The 22,622-nt window shown below is 48.4% G+C and overlaps 1 protein-coding gene and 1 pseudogene across 3 annotated transcripts in view; both read right to left on the minus strand.

The window, feature by feature from the left end:
• C15H2orf76 (chromosome 15 C2orf76 homolog) overlaps positions 1 to 22,622 on the minus strand; it is a 66,932-nt gene that overhangs the window by 34,174 nt on the left and 10,136 nt on the right. For all 3 annotated transcript variants that reach the window (XM_037211477.1, XM_028893939.2, XM_037211476.1), the window contains exon 2: positions 3,693 to 3,837. In XM_037211477.1, coding sequence (XP_037067372.1) covers positions 3,693 to 3,825 — 133 coding nt within the window. In that variant the 5' untranslated portion in view covers positions 3,826 to 3,837. The remainder of the gene's footprint in view (positions 1 to 3,692; positions 3,838 to 22,622) is intronic.
• LOC114709941 lies at positions 19,604 to 20,744 on the minus strand (annotated as a pseudogene).

Consider the following 22,622-nt stretch of genomic DNA (forward strand, 5'->3'; position numbering starts at 1 on the left):
GGTGGTCAGTACACGTGCAATCAGTGAAATCGGTGGTCAGTACACGTGCAATCAGTAAAATCGGTGGTCAGTACACGTGCAATCAGTGAAATCGGTGGTCAGTACACGTGCAATCAGTAAAATCGGTGGTCAGTACACGTGCAATCAGTGAAATCGGTGGTCAGTACACGTGCACTATCACAACACCGTGGTGCTCATTGGAACAGATATGGCATCTATGACAGTCATGCCCAAGAACAGCCTAACTAAGTGGAAAAAAAGAGAGAAGAGAAAAATATCATCCTGGTTTTAGTTTTTAAATTTATTCATGTGTTTGTCTGTGCTCCTCCTTGTCTGTGTGTGTACCACATGCATGCAGCGCAGCGCTGACAGAGGCCAAAAGAGCCTCGGGTCCTGGAACTCAGTGTTAGGAACCAAACCCAGGCCCTCTGCAAGAACAGCCAGTGCTCCTGGCCACCGAGCCACTTACCCAGCTCCCTAAGCAACCTTATGATTGTGCGTGTGGATCATTTTTAGGGCGCATGTGGCCCTCAGGCCACAGGTTAGATACCCTGGCTTGAAACCTGGACAGTACATCAGCCACCCCCATCTTGACACCTTTTGGCTTAAAGAGAGAAGAAGGATTGGATGAGTTTAGTGCAAGCGATTGTTGACCACCTCCCAGGTACACACGAAGTGACTGAGATGTCTACACAATGTGACCCAAACGTTAGGGTGGCAAGGGGACAGACACAACATGAATGCAGAAACGCCCACTTTGTCACCAACGGACCCAAGAGAAAAGTGAGGGCTTTAAACAAAGTGGCTTTCAAGTCCCTGGAAAGTAACTCCGGCAACCTTCACTATCACGACACACACAGCCTGCAGACACACAGCCTGCAGAGATGACTTAGTGGTTAAAACACTTGCCACATACATATGACGACCAGAGTTCAGACCCCAAGACCCCGGTGTGTGTGGTGGTTTGAATAGGAAGGGCCCCCATGGACTCATGTGTCTGAATGGTTGACCTATAGGGAGTCACGCTATTAGGAGGTGTGGCCTTGTTGGAGGAAGTATGTCACTGTGGGGGTGGGCTTTGAGGTCTCATACGCTCAAGCTACGCCCAGTATGGGAGACAGTTCACTTCCTATCGCCTGAGGACCAAGATATAAAACTCAAGATGCTACCTCTCCAGCACCATGTCTGCCGCCATGCTGTCATGCTTCTCGATAATGGACTGAACCTCTGAACTGTAAGCCAGCCCTAATTAAATGTTTTCCTTTTTAAGAGTTGCATGGTCATGGTGTCTCTTCACAGCAATAGCATGTTATAATTCCAACTTCAGAAGGCAGAGACGGAGGTATCTAGATTGAGCTGGCTAACAAAACCAGCTTGTCAGTGAACTCTAGGTTTGACTGAGAGACTCTGTGCCTCAGTGAATAAGGCGGAAGAGCAAGAGAGGGTGATTCCCAACATCAACCTCAGGCTTCTTCATGCATGCATATACACATACATACACATACACACACACACACACACACACCACACACACACACACAACACACAAAACACACACACACACACACACACACACACACACACACACCAACCTCAGGCTTCCTCATGCATACATGTGTATACACACACACACCTCATGCATGCATACACACACACACACACACACACACACACACACACACGAAAATGGAAAAATAAAACAGTAAAAATATAAAGTCACATAGTTTTCAATTCATGGAACTATCTATTAAAAACTGCACTGTACTCTATATCAATTTCACTTTACTTAAAAGAATAAATGCACTGGGCAGTGGTGGCGCACACCTTTAATCCCAGCACTCGGAGGCAGAGGCAGGTGGATCTCTGTGAATTCGAGGCCAGCCTGGTCTACAGAGTGAGTTCCAGGAAAGGCCCAAAACTACACTGAGAAATCCACTGTCTCAAAAAAAAAAAAAAAGAAAAAGAAAAAGAAAGAAAGAATAAATGCATATGCTAGAGACTGTATCAGATGCCTGTGCAATGCTTCAGGATGAAGAGCAGTAAGGCCATCTCAGGACAAGGACTGCGTTTCCACCCTCTGCACCCTCAGAATGATAAGCAGTACCAGAAGACTTCCATCTCCCAGCCAGTGAGATGGCCCAGCTGGTAGAAGCACCTGCTGCCAAGCCTGACGACCTGAGTTCGATCCTCAGGACCCTCTGGGTGGAGGACGAGAACCTGATCCTGCAAACTGTCCTCTGACTTCCACACTGTGGCACAAGCACCCCCCACACATACACACCATGTATACAGACACACACACACACACACACACACACACACACACACACACACACTATAACTAAGTATGAAAAATGTAAAGAGTGTCATCTGTGACCACAGTGATCTGGTCTCTCCTGATTGCTTCAGCTCCCTGCTGCCTAGCCACACTGCCCAGCAGGGCTCCTGTGTGCTGGGAAAGGACACAGTCAGCCACATTCCACTCCCTTCCCATTCAGTCTCCAAAGACAAGCTCGTCATGGTGGACTTGACTTTCTTTGTGTGCACGTACATGTTTATGTATACGTGTGTTTGTGTGGAGACCAGACGTCAATAACGGATATCTTCCTCAATCTCTCTCCGCCTTATTTTTTGAGACAGGCTTCTCACTGTACCTGGAACTCACCAACTCTGTTAGACAGATGCAAGGGGCAGAGGAAGCCAGGAGTGAGCGGAGTCCTGAGTAAATGTGTATTTTGGCATAAGCAAGGCCTGTTAAGGACTCTGAGACCAGTTGGTCCAGGATAAACTGGCAAAGCCATTACCCATATGGGCCAGGCTCAAGAGGCATGGCAAAGCGTGGGGATGAGTGATTATGGATTAGTGTGTTCAAAGATTAGCAACTGCAGTTTCCTCCTCCCAGAAGCTTACAGCCTAGGATTGCTCGCCTACGGAGACCTCCAACCAAGACCAGCCACCCCCCACCCCATCCTGTTCCCAGCTCGGTTGTCTGTGTGTCTGTCCTTCCTTCCTTCCCTTGCCATCCCTAGCCAGGGTTCTGGGACCCAAGTTGTGTGGATGAGGCAGGCGGGCCAGACAGTGAGCCCCAGGGAAGCTGTCTCCAGCTCCCCAGTGGGATTCACACAGGTTCACACCTCTATTCCTTTATCCCATGGGTTCTGGAGGATCAAAGCACATATTCTCCTCACACTTGCGAGGCATGCACTAGACAGTCACCTCCTCTGCCCTGGACCTTGAGGCTAAACATGATGGTTATAACTCCTGGTGAGTGTATTCACACTATTCACTGACAAACTGGGGCACTGGTGACAGGGTCCTGGACACAGCCAGCCTGGCCCCTGCGAGCACCAGCTTCCAAGTGCTGCTGGACTGGGGAAGAGCTACTTCAGTGCTGTTCTTGGTTGATTTTTTTTTTTAAGTTGTGCATAAATACAGATATGTAACCCAGGCTAGCCTAAAAGTCACTATATAGTCTAGGCTGGCCTAAACCTTGCTAGATAGCCCAAGTTAGCTTTGAAATCATGATTCTCCTGGCTCTGCGTCCTGAGCTACGTCCTGGGTGCTGGGATTACAGGTGTGCACCACTAGGCCCAGCCTAATTTTGTACTTTTCAAAGATTACTTTTAACATCATGGTCAGATGCTTTTCACTGTCAAAATACAAATGGAACAAAGCAACTCTATTTCTCATACCTTGCTTTAGAAATATTATAAATTCCTTCACAGTTTGGTCCAAATTAACTCCATGATATACCACAGGCTTGAAATTTCGATGCTCAAATGAACGGATGAGGCGAACTGTGACGGTTGCTTCCTCGGCAGCCATGTGTAGACACACCTGTGGGAAGACACGTGGGTAAAGTGGATAAAGGCATTGCCGTGAGAGAGTGAGCGAGCAGATTTCAGATCCACACAGAAGCTGGGCCCATATGGGAGCCTGCTGCAATCCCAGCGCGGGAGTCAGAGACAAGAGACACCCGGGGCAATCTGGCTGGCAAGACCAGACAAAACTGGTAGCTCTGCCTCAATAAATGGAGACTGACCGAGGAAGACATCCATTGCCAACCTCAGGCCTCCTCCACACGCACACGTGTGTACCAAACACACATGCACACACACTACACATACATATGCACATTAAAATAAATAAAAGTCATTTCTTAGTCAGTGGCAGGGGCCTTAATAATTGGCAACATTCTATACATCTTAAGTAAGATATTAAATATAGGGACAGTGCGCTGTTTTTATGCCTTTCAATTTTTCTGAAATAGTCCATAACACACAAATAAGTCACATAAACTTGGCTCAGAAAGTTTCTCTGAAAAACTGAGTGCCTGTCCAACTGTTTTACTAAGTTTGGGGAAAGATACAGCACATTAAGCATGGAGAGCTAAGGAGTTTACTATTTGAATGCACCAAATAATTTTTAATTAAAATTAGCATATTAGCTATAATGAAACAGCTTCTATAAAACCTGAAATAGATTTTCCCCATAAAATAAAGTAAGGGTTCATCTAATCTTGTCTCATAGCTAATAAGCCTAATAAATCTCTTGATAATTCCAATATTGGTTATTACAGCATTCCTTATTACTTCCTTCATATTCTCCTCAGAAAAACACAGTCCTAAAAGCTACCAAACAACAGTTCAACACACATCCACAAAATAAAAATGATTAACATACTGAGGCACTTAATGATTACTGGCACAATCCATGGTTTCAGGGACCTTGTGATCAAATGTTCTGAATCTCTTCTGCATGCTGGGGCACAGACTCAGAGCCTGGCATGTCCTGGGTCTGTGCTCTTCCACTGAGCAGCTCCCCACCCAGCCCTGAATGGCCTGTTGTGTTCATGTACATGTGAGTGCATAGGTGCATGTATGTTGTATGTATGGGTGGAGGTCAGAAGACAATGTTACATGCTGCTCCTGGGGTGCTGGGGTGGTTTGAAAGGAACGGCCCCCACAGGCTCACATATTTGAATGCTTGGTCATTAGGAAGCAGCACTGTTAGGCGGTGTGGCCTTGCTGGAGGAAATGTGTCACCAGGGGTGGGCTCTGAGGTTCCAAATGCTCAAGAGAGGGCCAGTGTCTCTCTTCCCGCTGCCTGAGGATCCAAATGTGGAACTCTCAGCTGCTTCTCCAGCACCGTGTCTGCCGGTGTGCCGTGCCGCCACGCTCCCCAGAGTTCTGGACTGTACGCCAGCCCCAGTTAAAGGCTTTCCTTTAGGAGAGTTGCCGTGGTCATGGTGTCTCCTCACAGAAGAGGATCCTGACTAAGAGATGCCTTCTACTTTTTGTTTGAGGCACCGATTCTCATTAGCCTGAAATCTTACCAGACTGGCCAACATTAGCCAGCCAATGAGCTTCTGGAGACCCACCTGTCCCTGAACACAGCACCACTCCCGGAATTTTAACGTGAGTTTGGGTCCTGGGGATCCAAACTCATGTCCTAATGTTTGCAAGGCAAGTGTTTTACTGACTGAGCCGTCTCTCCAGCCCAGGTTTTCATCCTTACTACATTCATTTGTTTATTAATTTACTTGCTTGCTTATCGTGTGTGTGCATTTGGTTACACGGTACCGTGGCACCCAGGTGGAGGTCAGAGGACAACTGGTAGGACTCAGTTCTCCCTGTCCACCATGTGGATCGAACTCAGGTTTTACAGCAAGCATCTTGACCCCCTGAGTCATCCCTGCAGCCCATGCTCTGGTTCTTGACTACAATGTCATTCATCTTTATCTACATGTGATAAAATCCCATAAAATAAACGCATGCACACACAGACATGCCTAGACATACACATACAAGTGCATGTAAAACTAGTGAAATCTGAACAGAAACCATGGTTGTGGCAACAGCAGTTGTCTGGCCATGAAAATAGACTACAGTCAGGCCAGGTACCACCACCAGGGGGACACTGGCAGAGAAGTACAGGAACTCTTTTCTGCATTATTTATAACGATTTCATGTAAAACTATCTCAAAATAAAAGTTTCTAAAAATTATCATTCAGTATGGTAGTTTGAAAGAAATGGTCCCCAAAGGGAGTGGCCTTGAGGTAGTTGTGGCCTTGTTGGAGGAAGTATGTCACTGTGAGGGTGGGCTTTGAGGTCTCTTTTGTTCAAGCTTCACTCAGTGTGAGACTGAGACTATTTCCTGTTCCTGCAGGTCAAGATGTAAGACACCTGGCTACTACTGCAGCACATGTCTGCCCGTACATCACCATGTCCCGCCATGATGATGATGGACTGAACCTCTGAACTGTAAGCCAGCTCATTAAATGTTTTTCCTTTACAAGAGTTGGTGTGGTCATGGTGTCTCTTCACAACAATAGAAACCTTAACTAAGACATTCAGACAAGCCTGCTGAAATCATGAATGGAGGGAATATACTGAATAACAGAGTACTGGCAGAGAGCTTAGAATGGAGACCCCAATGCAGCCAGCCATTGGCTGACAGCATCCAAACGCACCAGCCAATCTTAATGAAGGCATCGGGCCCAGAGCTTCCAGTGTATCTGCTCTGACAGACAGAGTGTGAGGCCAAGTGTAGCAGGAATCTTAACTGTTCTTATTAATAAAATCAAGCCTGAGGCCAGTTATTGGGGTGAACACTGGAAGATCAGAGATGCAGAACAAGCCACAGCTAACCTCACCTGGCCAACTTCTCAGCTGATCTTATTTCCTCAGACTGGAAGCCTCTGTGTCCTCATATCCAAATGGCTCTCAGCTGAACTGTGCTGCTCAAAACCTAAAAGCTTAACCAGTCAAATGCTTCTAGTTCCTGGTCCTCACGCCTTATATACCTTTCTGCTTTCTACCTCACTCCCTGGGATTAAAGGCTTGCTTTCTGGGATTAAAGGCGTGAGTTACCATGCCTGTCTGTATCCTTGAACACATGGATTTCTGCCTCTGGAATGCTAAGATTAAAGGCGTGTGCTACCACTGCCTATCCTTAGTATCTAGTGGCTTTTCTGTTCTCTGACCCCAGATAAGTTTATTAGCGTGCTCAATATTTTGGGGGACACAATACCACCACAGCCAAGTTCAGTGACACCAGAGGTACCAGCCAAGGTCAGAGGCTAAGGAAGTCTCCTGGAGGCATGGCCTGGCTTCTCAGTAGGTAAAATGCTTACTGTCCAAGAGTGAGGAGTGAGGTCAGCTCCTCAGGACACATAGAAAGCCAGACTTGTTCCAGTGCTTCTGTCAAGAGATAGGAAGTGGAGACAAGAGACTTCCAGAAGCTTCCAGGCCAGCTAGCCTGCCATACAGAGAGGGGGATAACGAGGTGGAAGGGGCTAGAGAAAGAGATGGCTCAGCAGTTAGGAGCACTCACTGCTCTTACAGAGGGACTGAGTTCGATTCCCAGCACCCATGTCAGGCAGCTCACAACCGCCTGTAATTCCAGCTCCAGGGATCCAGCGCCCTCTTCTGGCCTCCGTGGGCACCTGCATCTGTGTACCCCAATGGTTCTCAACCTTCCTAATGCTGTGACCCTTTAACACAGTTCCTCACGTTGTGGTGACCCTCAGCTATAGAATTATTTTTGTCGCTAACTCATAACTATAATTTTGCTACTGTTATGAATCATAACGTGAATATCTGTTTTCTCATGGTCTTAGGCAACTCCTGTGAAAGGGTCATTCAATCCCAAAGTGGTTGTGACCCACAGGGTGAGAACTGCTGATGTACACAAACCCTACACTGACCCAGATCCAGGCACATAAATTAGAAACAATAAATAATAAGGGCTGGAGAGATGGCTCAGCAGTTACGAGCACTTTTGACACTTCCAAAAGACCAGAGTTCCGCTCTTAAGTTCCACAGCAGATGGGTCACACACATCTGTAACTCCTGCTTCACGGGACCCAGTGCCCTCTCTGTCCTGCTTGAGCACTGTACACATGTGGAATACACAGACACAGACACATACACAGAAGTAAATCTTTAAAAATAAATAAAAAATAAAATAATAAACAAAATGTGGAAGGGGAGGACCAACCCCCGAGGTTGTCCTCCGACCTCCACATGCACACCATGGTATGTATGCAACTTCTCCCACATACATGAGCACACACACATACAGGCAAAGAAAGCATGCACCAAGAGTGACGGCACATGTCTAGACTGGTTCGGACATGGGTTGTGTCCCTTGGTGCTGCGTATGTCAGAAACTTGGCCCCAGTGTAGTGGTATGGGGGGGGCAGGACCTTCAAAAGATGAGAACCTCCTCTGGAGATGGGGCTCAGTGGCAGAGCACATGCTCAGCGTGAACGGGGCGCCTGGGCTCCATTCCCAGCATCACATGGTTATACTCCAGCTACATAGTGAACCACAGCAAATAAATCCAAACAGCATGCAGCGGTTGGGGCACCAGAATCAAGTCACATGCCTGGAAGGAGTCTGAGCTTGTCTCAACCCCGCCTGGGAGTCCTCACCATCACAACCCACGCTCCTCCCACACTCAGCCCCGCCTGGGAGTCCTCACCATCCTAATCCATGCTCCTCCCACACTCAGCCCCGCCTGGGAGTCCTCACTATTCTAACCCATGTTCCTCCCACACTCAGCCCCGCCTGGGAGTCCTCACCATCACAACCCATGCTCCTCCCACACTCAGCCCCGCCTGGGAGTCCTCACCATCACAACCCACTTTCCATGCGTCCTTTCAGCTGCAATCCTAGCTCATGGCTTCCCACACCGTCACCAAGTTTGGGCTAGACCCTTCCACTGCCAAGCTCTCCACCCTCCAACAACGGGACCCTTCAGGAAGCAGGTCAGAGACTCCCAATGTAGGACAGCTTCAATCTCCGTGCCTCCTCCCTCAGGCTGAGCTCTGGCCCTGGCTCTCCTGTTAAAGGGTTCCTCACAGGAAAACACACAGCCTGCTTGTTGTCTTTAGATCCAGCAACTTGGGCTGCATGAGGAGCGTCAGGGGCATCAGGGCTGCTTGCTGGCTGACAGCAGGGTTGGGGACAACCAGGGTTCCCCGGGACACACTAGCAGAGCAGACCCGCAACAACATCACAGGGCTGCAGGGCCGCAGGAGGGGTATGAAAGCTGAGAGCAGCCAGACAGCGCCGGCCTGGAAAGCATGAGGCTGGACCACAGCACCCCAAAAGGCATCAGAGAGGGAGGGAGAATGGGAGTGGAGAGGGGATGAGTAGAGCAGGGAGGGAGGGGCGAAGGAAGACCTACAGTAGGGAAGGAAAGGTGGGAGGGGGAAGGGAAGGCAAGAGGGAGATGAGAAAGCAAGAAGGAAGGGAGGGGAGGAAGGAGATGGGCAGAGAAGAGGAGAGGAAAGAAGGAAGGAGACGTAAAGAAAACTTATTGTTTCCCAACAACAAAAAAAATCATTTTAAAACCAAAATTAATCTTTAAATATCTATAAACTGGAGCATTCAACAGCAACTCAATATCTCTGTATTACAGGCAGTTAGTTCGGCTGAATTTAGACTGGGAACACCCTAGTGTACAGGCTCAGGCAGGGCTTTGAAGAGGGAGAGTGCCCGGGGCTTAGGAAGGTCTTTAAACCTCCCCTCTACAAAACCTGTTCTGGCGGGTGCCTGCTGGAGCACCCGGTTCCCTGATGGCCAGATACTCAACAGCCCCTCCAAAGCCCCTCCCTTAGAAGTGAGGGCCACACTGGCCCAGGCTTCAGCATGCTTAGGGGTTTTAGTGCCACCAGAGCCAGGAGGCTTCCAGACTCCAGGCCTCTGAGCGACAGAAATTCAGAAACCAAGGAAAGTGGCGACAGGCTGCCACAACACTCCAGGACCTTGCAGCAGCTTCCCAATCTGGAGCCTCCTGGCTTGGCAGAGTTCCCAGCTGCACAGCCAGGAACCCAGCAAGGCTGGCTCCTGAACCGCCAGGGCCTGACACTCCCACAAACATGGAAACACGTGTTCACATCGCACTGGGTTGTGGGCTTTACAACTGATCTATATCAGCTCGAGAAAAACATGTAACTACACTTCGGTTTTGGCGGTTCACGTAGTTTGTGTCTACAAAGTCGGCTCTCAACAGTGACTTACAACTCATGAACCCCTGCTAAGACAGCCACGAGGTGGGGCTCCCAGGAACCTCTGGTCCTGGCACTTCCGTCAACTGATCAAGACACAAACCGTGCCGTTCTGTCCTGCATGTCTGTTGGTCAACACCGAATTCACAGACGATGACAGTGACTGAATGTCAAAGCTGCCCACTGTACCTGTTGGCTCTGTGTGCGTGGCCTTCTCACACTTATGAACACTCAGTGGTTCAGATCTACACCTGGGAGTATTACGTGCAGCGAAAGATGGGGCCAGCGAGATGGCTCTGCCTGTCATGGGTGCTTGCTGTGAAAGCCTGAAGACCCAAGTTCAATCCCAGAGCCCGAGTGAAGAGAAAGGGAAAACTGCCTAAGACAGCCAGGGCTATGCAGAGAAAAAAAGGGGGCGGAGGCTGATTCCACCGAGCATTCTGTGGGCCTCTATATCACACTGTGTGACACATTTATGACCCTCATACACAATAATACTAACTTTTTAAAAATTAAAAACAAAATGAAAAAGTAAAAGTTGGGGTCCTGGAGACGGTTGCGTTGGTAAAGCGCTTGCCTCATAAGCATGTGAACCCAAGTTTGGACCACGAGAATCTCCAGAAACAGCCAGCACAGGGGTGGTGAGGGGCATTAGCAAGTAAACGCCCTTACCACTGAGCAGGACAACCTCGGTTTGAGTCCAGATCCCACACAATGGAAGGAAAAACCAGCTCCTGAAAGCTGTCTTCTGACCTCCAGTGTGTACCCCCACCACAGACATATAGAGGCCATTTTTAAACTTAAAAAAATGGTTGGGGCTGGGGAGATGGCCCAAGACGTGCTGCCAAACCTACTGTCCCGAGTGTGACCCTTGGGACCCACAGAGTGAAAGAAGAGAAACGATCCCTTCGTTGTCCTGGACCTCCACACATGTGCTTTGGCATAGCATATACACATATAATAAATAAATCAATGTAGTTTAAAAACTGATGGGTCAACTTAGAAGTGATTTGAGGGAGGGAGGAAGAGAGAGAGGGAGGGAGGGGGGAGGGAGGAAGGGAGGGAAGGAGGGAGGGAGGGAGGGAGGGAGGGAGGGAGGGAGGACAGTCAGTACAGTGGCACATGCCTAGAATCCCAGTGGCAATATGGCAGGCAGAGACAGGCAGATCCTTAGAAGCTCAAGGAGAGCTAGCCTAGTCTACTTAGCAAAGTCCCAGGCTATTAAGAGACCCTGTCTCAGAAAAGGGGAAAGTACCCGAGGAGTGACATTGAAGGTTGTGTTTTACCTCCAAACACATGCAAGGCAGGCACACACACACACACACACACACACACACACACACACACCACACCAACATCACACAACACAACACACACACACAACACACACCACACACACACACACATCACAAACACACCATACACACACAAACACATACCACACACACACACACACACACACACACACACACAGAGCATACCACACACACACACACCACACACACATACACACACTCCATACCACACCCCCACCCACACCACACACCACCATACCACACCACACCACACCACAGAGCATACCACACACACCCCACACACACATCACACACTCCACCACACCCCACAACACACACACACACACCATACCACCCACCCACACACACACACACCACACCAAACATCACCACAACACATACAACACACCACACACACACACACACCACACCAAATACCACCACCATATACCATACCACACCACAAACACCACACACACACACACACACACACACACACACACACACACACACACTGGTGAGGATGTGGAGCCATTACAGTCCAGCCACTATGAAAATAAGAATGGAGGATTCCCAAAACAAACCCCCAAACACCCTTTAAGAAGTACTGCCCTATGACCTGGAACCCCAGTGCTAGGTAACAACCTGAGAGATCCACACAACCCACACACTCACACGCTGTGCTTACTGGAGCACCGTTACCAACAGTGAATTACAGAATCAGCCGTGTCTGTGTGTGTGACGTGTGGTATGGAGTGTATGGTGTGTAGTGCAGTGTGTGTGTGTATGTGTGTGAGATGCATGGTGTATAATATGTGGTGAGTAGTGTGGTGTGGTGTGTGTGTGTGTGTGTGTGTGTGTGTGTGTGTGTGTGTGTGTGAGAGAGAGAGAGAGAGAGAGAGAGAGATTTAGTCAGAAAAGAGTAACAGTATATCTTCTGCAGGAATATGGATACAATGGGAGAGATACTGTGTTGAGCAGTCTTTGTGAGATGCTGATTTAGAGCGGTGTTTCTCAACCTGTGGGGTGCGACCCCTTTGAGGGAAACAAATGGCCCTTTCACAGGGGTCGCCTAAGACTATCAGAAAACACAGGTGTTTACATTATAGTTCATAACAGCAGCAAAATTGCAGTTATGAAGTAGCAACAAAAATCGTGTCATGGTCGGGGGTCTGTATTAAAGGGTCACAGCATTAGGAAGATGGAGAACCACTGCTCTAGAGTCCTTCACATGGACATTCAAGACTAGTTTAGCTGGACGATGTGTCTTAACTGAGAAACCTCCCCTCTGACTGCCGCGGCGGCCGCACAAATTTACATTCCCACTGGAGCAAGCAACGGCTGCCTTCTCCCCACGTCCTCACCAGCGCTGACTGCCCATTTCCTTCTTCATGAAAACCATTCTGACTAAAGTGAGATGGAATCTCAGATTTCTTTCCACCCTGTGAGTCCTGGGCGTTGAACTCGAGTCTCAGCCTTAGCAGCGAGTGCTGTGACCGCGGAGCAATCTCAGCGCCCCCGTGAGACAGAGTTTCAATGCAGCTTTAATCTACAGTTCCCTGATGGCTAAGGTGCGGGCTCTATTTTTCAATATGTACTGCACATGTGTCTGTGAGCAGCATCTTTTCAGTTCTTTAGGACATTTATTAAGCAGGTGACTTGCTTTTTCTGGTACTTTTCCCAGCCATTTGTATATTCCACATATCAGTGTCCTGCCCGGTGCTGGTGAAGATTTTCTTTTCCAATTCTGCAGCTTTGCATTCCTCTGCGGTACTTCTAAACGATTTCATCTTCCTGTCGTTCTGAGGATCATTTCCTGTGCTTCTGGAGTCCTTCTCAGATGCTTCCGCCTGCATCTTTACGTGCAGTGGTAGTGGTCAGAGGCATCAGATCTGCTGGAACTGGAGTTAAAGCCTTTTAAGATCCGCCAGACATGGGTGCTGGGAACAGAACTCACGCTCCTCACTGGCCAGCTTCTGAGCGCCTGCTTGTATCTCAGAGTTTTCCTTCCAGCGTTCTCGAAGTTTAAGGTCTTACACTGAGGTTTGTGCAAGGTGAGAGCTGCGTGCTTGGTTTTATTGTCTTGCCTGTTGAAGCTTTCCCAACCAATGCGTGTTTCTGACACCTCTGTCAGAATTAAGTGGCTGTAGCTGTGCGGGTTTATTTCTGGGTCCTCAATTCTATTCCACTTGTCTATATGTCTGATTTTGTGTATGGCTGGAATTTGAACAGGCACTTGGGCAGAATAATTTTTAAAACCTGAATCATTTTAGAGTTACATATATTCTATCAATTTGAGTATTACAAAGCTCAGGATTTCCATTTGCTTTAAAGGTCATAACTGCAGAGGGGAAGTAAAAGTACAGCTTTCCAAAAAGTATGGTTTATCTACAAACAAACAAACAAATCATATTCATATTACCTTAAATGCTTAGTTTCCTCTATATTTAGAGATCAGTATTATTAGTGTAAAAGTTTACAGTTTTAAGTTTCTAAATTTTATTTTGTTTATTTTGAGGGTGGGTGGGGGTATGTGGAGGTCGGAGGACAGCCTATAAGAGTCTGGTCTCTCTTAACCATGAGTCAGGGATGGAATTAAGGTCACCAAGCTTAGTAACAAGTGCTTTTACCTATAAGCCACCTCACTGGCCCTGATTCTTTAAAAATGAGCTGGCCTTGTATGTGTGATCCTGTGATGGCTTCTTGTATTATTTATTCACTAGTGCATGAGAGGGCATGGGCGGGGGGGGGGGGGGGGGGGGGCATGCCACACTGCACAAGTCAGGGTCAGGAGACAGCCGTGGGATGGGTTTCAGGGATGGCGCTCACAGTCAGGCTTGCACAGCAGGTGCTTTCCCAGGCTCTCAGCTCAGCTGCCAGGTGGTTAATGCTGGCTGTTGGCATGATGAAGAAACAGCCAGGAGACTAGGGCACCCCTCGGGGTGCAGAGTGCGTCTAGGAGGTGTGTGTGGAGACCATTAGATCACGGGGACTCTGACCTAAGGAAAGGATTAGATGAACTCCGAGGACAATGGCACTGTGGGAGGCAGTGAATGGTGGGAGGTGAGGCCTGGCCGGAAGGAAATCACTGGGAGCTTGTCCTTTGAGGTTATATTTGCCTTGGACTCTTCCTATATCCTCTTTCCTCCACTTCCTGTCCCATGTGACATGAGCCACTCGGCTCTATCCCCCTTGCCATTATGGACTGAGCCCTCTGCTGGACCCTCCCTGTATGAATGGACTGAGCCCTCTGCTGGACCTTCCCTGTATGAATGGACTGAACCCTCTGCTGGACCCTCCCTGTATGAATGGACTGAACCCTCTGAAACTGTGAGCCCCAAGAAACCTTCACCCCTGAACTTGTTTTCTTGGGTATTTTGGTCATGACAACAAGAAATTAACTAAGAGTAACAAAACTAACACAGATGACCAGGTATAAGAGATGAAAATGGGCTGGAGAAATGGCTCCGTTGGAAAAGTGCCTGCCACACAAGCATGAGGCCTCGAGTTTAATCCCTGAGCCCCACACAGGAGAAGCAGAGAGCTAACACCCCTGAGTTGTGCTCTGACCTCCTCATACACTATGGGATATAGCCCTTCCACACACATACACAAGTAAATATATATGATAAAAAACATAGAATCTAAAGCCAATAATAAGAATTGGTAATGTAAAACTAAGAACTTAAAAACTGGGACCATGTGACAATCAAAGGAACATCTGGAAACTCGCTGCCCTTTTTCTTTAATTTGCTTACACACTATAAACCAAAGTACCATTATTCTAGAAAGATCGGTGTGATCATATTTCACTGACAAAACTTTTAAGAAAACCACTTCTAACATTAATTCAAGAATGGTTGTAGCTGGAAAGATGGTGTCTTAGTCACTATTCTGTTGCTGTGAAGAGACATCATGACCACGGCAAGTCTTATAAAGGAAAGCACTGGGGGCCGGCGTATAGCTCCAGAGGTTAGAAGTCCACCATCATCATGGCAGAAAGCATGGCAGTGGAGAGCATGGTGGCAGGCAGGTGTGGTGCTGGAGAAGCAGCTGAGAACTACATCTGATCTGTAGCCCGAGAGACAGAAGTGGGGAGGGAGGGAGAGACTGAGATTGATGGGACTTGACATGGGCTTTTGAAACCTCAAAGCTCACCTCCAATGATATACTTCCTCTACCAGACTACACCTTTTCCAAAAAGGTCACACTTTCTAACCTATCTCCAATAGTGTCTCTCCCTGGTGATTACACATCCAAATATATGAGCCTGTGGGGGCCATTCTCACGGAAACCACCACAGATGGCTTACTAGTTACGAGTGTGTTGCACTTGGAGAGAACTGAGTCCAGATCCCAACACTCAGGACAACTTACAACTCCAGCTTCAAGGAATCCAATGCCCTCTTCTGAATTCCATGGGCACTGGCACACACATGCACAAGCCCACACACAGACACACACAGAAGAAAATCTAAAATAAAAGGATTCTTTTAAAATTTGGATCATTTTTAGATAAGTTAAAAGAAAAACCTTTCACCGGCCAATATTTAAGTAACATGGTAGACTCAAAATAAACATGGGCTAATCTAATAACTCCCATGAGTTCACCCGTGTTGGTGAAGCATGGCGACCTCAGCAGCTGAGGATGGGTCATTATCAATGCCAAAGAAGTAAATAAGCACGAGATCCCTGTTCACACCTGGAGTCTATGACCTGCTGGCATCAACACACACAGCTCCAGACTTGCCTTGGCCATTCGTGGCCTTTCATCTTGGGCAAATGTGAAACAGTCACTTGTTTTCTGTGCTGAAGACACGTGAGGCTTAGAAAATGATCCAAGGCAGCCAAGTTTTCCAGATTTGGGAGGAAGACTATTTCATGCACATCTGTTTCTCTTATGTCTCTCTGTCCATCTATGTGTCTACAAGGCTATTAATTAGGGTGTCTTCCTCAGTCACTCTCCACCTTCTTTATGAGACAGGGTCTCTCACTGAACTGAGACCTCACTGATTCGGCTTGGCTGGGCTGGCAAATGAGCTCCAGGGATCTACCTGTCTTCACCTCTTTCAGTGTCAGGATTACAAACAGGGGCCACTGCGTTCAGTTTTTTTGGCCTCACTGTATATCTCTAACTGGCCTGGGACACACTGTATAGATCAAGCTAGTCTCAAATTTACAGAGATCTACCTGCCTCTACCTCTGCCTGTGGAGTGCTGGGATTAAAGGCGTGTACCACCATAACCAAAGTGTGTCCAGCTTTTTATGTAGGTTCTGGGGGAATGTGAACTCGGGTCCTCACGCTTGTAAAGTAAGCACTGTACCCAGAACCACCTCTCCAGCCCCACACTATCCTTCTTAGACACGGCACAATGAACAGGAACCTATTTCCCTTGATCACAATCATCAGGGAGAAGGTCCATCCCTCTGTGCTGGTCTCTTATAGATTTTGCATGCATTATGAGCAGAGGTAGTGGGTGGCTGCTGCTGGTTTTTTGTTTTTTTTTTTAAGATTTGTTTATTTATTATATATACAGTATTCTGTCTGCATGTATCCCTGCAGGCCAGAAGAGGGAGCCAGATCTCTTTACAGATGGTTGTGAGCCACCTTGTGGGTGCTGGGAATTGAACTCAGGACCTCTGGAAGAACAGCCAGTATTCTTAACCTTAAGCCATCTTTCAAGCAGCTGAGAAAGACAGAGATGGGATCTGTAGGTCTGGTTACTGTCTGGTTACTGTCTGGTAAAACAGAAGAGAGTGTCTCCCTCAGAGGAAAGCTGCTCGGGGTCCTATTATAAAGGTTTGGATTACCTAAAATTGGGGTTCTACAGCTGTGACACAAACATATGTATGTGTACCAATTCTGAGCCACACAGCCCTGACCCCTGGGACTTTTGGGGTAAGAGGAACTGATAAAAATAAGTGCTATTGGCTGTGCCATGAACAAGAGTTCTTTGTTTCTGACCGGAGAATCTCACGTCTTCTGTCAACATCAAGATTTAGATAACCTGGCGGCAGATGTGGTTCGGTTGGCAGAGTACCTGGGTTTGATCAAACCAGGCATGGCAGTGCACAGCTGTGACCCCAGAATTCAGGAGGTGGAAGCAGTGAGTCTAGAACAGTCCAGGGTACAAGAGACTCTGTCCCGAAGAGTGGGGTGTGTGGGACTCATGAGATGGCTGTCTGGTTAGTTCTGTCAACTCCTCACAGTCTAAAATCACCTGAGAAGAGAGTCTCAATGAAGGATTGTCTACACTGGTTGGTCTTTGGGCGTGTGTTGGGGGGGGTATCTTGATTATGTTAATTGAAGTGGGAAGACCCACTGTGGGTGACGCCATTCCCTAGGTAGGGGTCCTGTCTCTAAGAGTGGAGAAAGTGAGCTGAACTAGCCTGTACGCCTTAATTGACTGCTCTTTGTTCTTGACTCTGTTTGGCTGCTTCGAGCTCCGGCCATCCTGACTTCCCCACTATGATGCACTGTGACCTGGAACTGTTATCTAAAATAAACCCTTTCTCCTTTACAGATGGTTGTGAGCCACCTTGTGGGTGCTGGGAATTGAACTCAGGACCTCTGGAAGAACAGCCAGTATTCTTAACCTTAAGCCATCTTTCAAGCAGCTGAGAAAGACAGAGATGGGATCTGTAGGTCTGGTTACTGTCTGGTAAAACAGAAGAGAGGGTCTCCCTCAGAGGAAAGTTGCTCGGGGTCCTATTATAAAGGTTTGGATTTATAATAAAACTCCTCACAGTCTAAAATCACCTGAGAAGAGAGTCTCAATGAAGGATTGAGTAGTAGACAAAAAAACAAGTGGTTTTTGCCAAAGTATTCTACCACAGCAACAAGACACAAAACTAAGACAACAGCTCGGTCACTTGGTAGAGAACTCGCCTTGCAAGCACAAGGACATGAGTTTGGTCCCCGGAACACACGTTAAAAAGCCAGGTGTGGTGGCGTAGCCTTATAGCTGGGGACGTGGAAACGGCAGGTCCCTGGGGCTTGCTGGCCAGTCTGCAGGCAAGCTCCAGGGTGGTGGGAGACCCTGTCTCGAAAAAGAAGTGGAAATGGCCTAAGAAACAACACCCAAGGCTGTCCTCTGGCTTACACATGCACGCATATACAGGCACAGGCACACCCACAGACACACGTACCCATAGATACACAAACGCACACCTACAACGATTCAGGTGACCTAAATGTGAGTTTCTCCACTCCAACGGAAACCCATTTCAAGGGAGGCACCCACAGAGGCCACTCTTTGGGACTACAGAGCTCAAGGGACTGGTACAAACATAGCTTGATAAAGCAAGTAAGAGTGAAGCCATTAGCTCTGACCTCCACAAGCAGAGTCCTCCGGTAAGCGACTGGGAAACTGGCCTGGTGATATCTCAAGTAACACAACAAAAGGACAACCCTCAGTTCCCTGAGACAAGGGGACCTCCTCTCTGACCGTAAACGAGCAAAGAGCTCAATTCCCAAAGCCTAACACGGCAAACCCCTCGCCACTTGCTTCTGTCTCCGGGTTGTGAAAACACAGGCTGGAGATGTGGGTCTGTCAGCGGAGTGCTTGTCTAGCATGCAGAGCCCTGAGTTCCACCCCCAGCAGCATAAACCAGGCACAGTGGCACACTCCATTATCCCAGCACTCAGAGAGTGGAGGCGGGAGGATGAGAAATGCATGTTCATTCTTCACTATGTAACAGTGGCTAGCCTGGGCTACATGAGGCCCTATCTTAAATGAACGAACAACAATTAAGAGAGAGAGAGAGAGAGAGAGAGAGAGAGAGAGAGAGAGAGAGAGAGAGAGAGTCAGAAGAACCAATTTTGTGACTTGTGGGAGGAGGGTCCTCTGTGAAGGTACCACAACATTTTCTGCCTGGTAGACCATGTATCTCTTCTTCTTGGGCCAGAAAGGTGGCTTAGGTACCTGTATCCACTGAGCTGTTAAGTCCTCACTCCCAAGTTCTCCAGAAGTACTCGGATAAGGGATACAAGTGACCCACCCTTCAGGCATCTGTCTTCTTCTCCTCCTCCTCCTCCTCTCCCTCCCCCCCCTCCTTCTCCTTCTTCATTTGGTTTTTCAAGACAGGGTTTCTATGCAGCCTAGGAGCCTGTCCTGGAACTCACTTTGTAGACCAGGTTGGCCTTGAACTCACAGAGATCCACCTGACTCTGCCTCCCAAGTACTGGGATTAAAGGCGTGCACCTCCACCACCTGGCTTCATCTTTCTTCTTGCTATATATGTCAAGATGGCCTCAACTCTAGAGCAGTGGTTCCCAATCTTCCTTTTGTATTGTTATTTTCATAACTAGAGATCTGAAGTGATTTTACTTTTATTTCCTTCACTGTAAGCCAATCAGGAAATTTCGCAGTGATTTCTGGGGTGGGGCAGAAGGAAAGCACCACTCAGAATAATCAAGGCCATGGCCTGGTTGGCCTGAGAAGGTGCAAGCAGGGACGACCTCACTGGGGAAGCTGGAGGAACACTCACTGTCCCACTGGCACCTAGGCAGATGGTGTCCCAAGAACAGGGAAGCTGGTAAGCAAGGTCCTCAGCAGCTGCCATCACCTGTGGTGGCCGGTGAGCTGGTGATCGATCAGCTCAGCGGCCCTGGAGTCATCCTCAGCAGAGGTGGTGGCTGCCTTCTGCTGCTGCTCAGCCTTTCCACCACAGATCTGGTCCTCTCCGCTTCCTGCTGAGCCCCCCGTTGGACTTGCACCCCTTCTGTGAACTCCTTCCCGGAGGTCAGATGTGACCTTCCAGGACACGTCATTCAGGATGAGCCCAAATGTTGCTGCTCGCTCTGTGAGGTCATTGCTCACCTGCCTGGAGACCAGCTCTCATTGGGTGATCAATTATCCAGCATCAAAGCGAGCCACTACCGACTTGAGGATCTCCGTGGTGAGGGATGGCAGCACCCACTCATCCTAGTCCTCACCGATACTGGTGCAGACACAAAGAAGCTAGCTGGTCACCAGTCGGAAGAGGATGTGTAGTGTGATGTTGATGTTCTGCAAATCTTTGCTACCACTGATAACCAGTACATTCTGTGGTCGAGAGCAGCAGTCAAAGATAATTGGTTTTGCCGGGCGGTGGTGCGCCTTTAATCCCAGCACTCGGAGGCAGAGGCAGGCGGATCTCTGTGAGTTCGAGGCCAGCCTGGGCTACCAAGTGAGTTCCAGGAAAGGCGCAAAGCTACACAGAGAAACCCTGTCTCGAAAAACCAAAAAAAAAAAAAAATTGGTTTCTGTACCCAAGGAATGAGAAAGTGTGTCCCTTCCCCTACCAATGCCCTGTACTCCACGGAACTAGTCAAAGATGACAGCTCTGTGCCCCGCATCCATATTTATATGAGGCAGCTTCACCACGCTTCCTGTAACTGCTGAACGCAGGCTGAACTTGCCAATGGACTCGAACACTTTGGCAGCCATGATTCCTTCTGTTGTTCTCACTCACACCTGCTTTCACAAAGACCGCCATGTGAATTCCCCAGCCATTCTCAATGCTGTGACCCTTTAATGCAGTTCCTCATGTTGTCGTGATCCCAACCATAAAATTATTTTCATTGCTACTTCATAACTGAAATTTTGCTACTGTTATGAATGGTAATTAAGTGTGTTTTCTGACGGTCTCGGGCAACCCCTGTGAAAGGGTCCTTTGACCCCCAAAGCAGTTGTGACCCACTGGTTAAAAACTGCCGTTCTAGATCCTCCCGCTTCAGATCTTCAACCACTGACCTCCAAAGAGCCCCGATTATAGGTATATGCCATCATGCCTAGCAAAATGCCATTTTAAGATCATACTCTTAGATCCCATGGGCCAAGAGTACAGTCTAGACCCAACAGGGAAGGCTGGTGTCTACTCAGTGCTGCCTCAACCCTGGCTGGGAGGGCTCTTTCTCTAGCTGATGACCTAGGAATGTACTGCCTGACACCTACTGACCTGGGGTACCACACACACTGTCCACTGCCCCCCATCCTCATGCTATATCACCTTTGGGGTTCAGCCCTATGAGATACTCGGATTCTATTAACAGGGTTTAAATGGGACGCACAATTTGTCAGCTTCCATATAACAAATATCTGAGATGGGAATGGCCCCACAGGCTCTTACATTGGAATGCTCGGTCATTACGGAAGTAGTGCTCTTGAGAGGGGTCAGGAGGAGTGGCCTTGTTGAAGTCGGTGTGGCCTCGCTGGAGAAAGCATGTCACTGGGGATGCGCTTTGGGGTTTCAAAAGCTCAAGCCAGGCCCAGTGGCTCTCCTTGCTGCCTGTGGATCTGGATATAGAACTTTTAGCCATCATGTCTGCCTGCACGCCACCATGCTTCTTGCCATGAGGAAAATGAACTAAACCTCTGAAACTGTAAGCCAGCTCCAATGAAATGCTTTCTTTTATAAAAGTTGCCGTGGTCACGGAGTCTCTTCACAACAACAGAACACCGACTAAGACACAACAAAAAGAACGAAAGGCTTACTTTGGCTCACAGACCAAAAGTTCTCAGACAAATAACCATCTACGGCCCGACTGCTTCAGGCCTATGGCAGTACAAGATGATACAAGAAGGTGGCAGAGAGAGGCCACTCACCTCAAGGTGAGGGAGCAAAAGACCAGGAGAGAGACAAGGGCTTACCCCGCTGATCCAGAGACCTCCCAGTAGGTCCCATTTCTCAGAGTTCTGCTACCTCCCAACAGCACCAGCTGGAGGACCATGCCTCTAACATACGGGCTTTCAAGAGATGCTCAAGGGGGCGGGTGAGGCGGCTCAGTGGTTAAGAGTGCTTGCTGCTCTCTCAGAGGACCAGAGTTCGGCTCCCAGCCTCACAGTCACTTATAACTACAGCTCCAGGGAACCGATGCCCCTTTTGGCCTTTACATGACCACACTCAAGTATACAAACCTCTCTCTCCCCCCTCCCTCCCTCGTGCGTGCATGTGCTCGCTCTCGCTCTCTCTTAATTTTTTTAAATAAAAACCTTAAAACATTCAAACCACACAAGGGAAGGGAACTGGCACAGCCCAGAGGGTAGAGTCCTCAGTGCCGGCTCAACACCCTGCTGACTCCCACAGCTGGGTGTGCCACAGAAAGGGGCATCCCCAGAGGCTGGGGCCGCCCCACCCCCAGCAGCGGAGGGGCCTCTCCAGTCTGGAGGAGCCACATGTGGAGAAACGCTAGCAAGACAAACTCCCTGCCATCTGTCATCAGTGGGTGGCCAGGATTTAAAGCAAATGACCCAGCTCTGGATGTCCCAAGAGTCTATTGCATAAAACAGCAAGCTGCTGGCCGCTGAATCACAAGCAATAATTTT

This window comes from Peromyscus leucopus, chromosome 15, assembly GCF_004664715.2.
Source record: "Peromyscus leucopus breed LL Stock chromosome 15, UCI_PerLeu_2.1, whole genome shotgun sequence".
NCBI classification, from domain to species: domain Eukaryota; kingdom Metazoa; phylum Chordata; class Mammalia; order Rodentia; family Cricetidae; genus Peromyscus; species Peromyscus leucopus.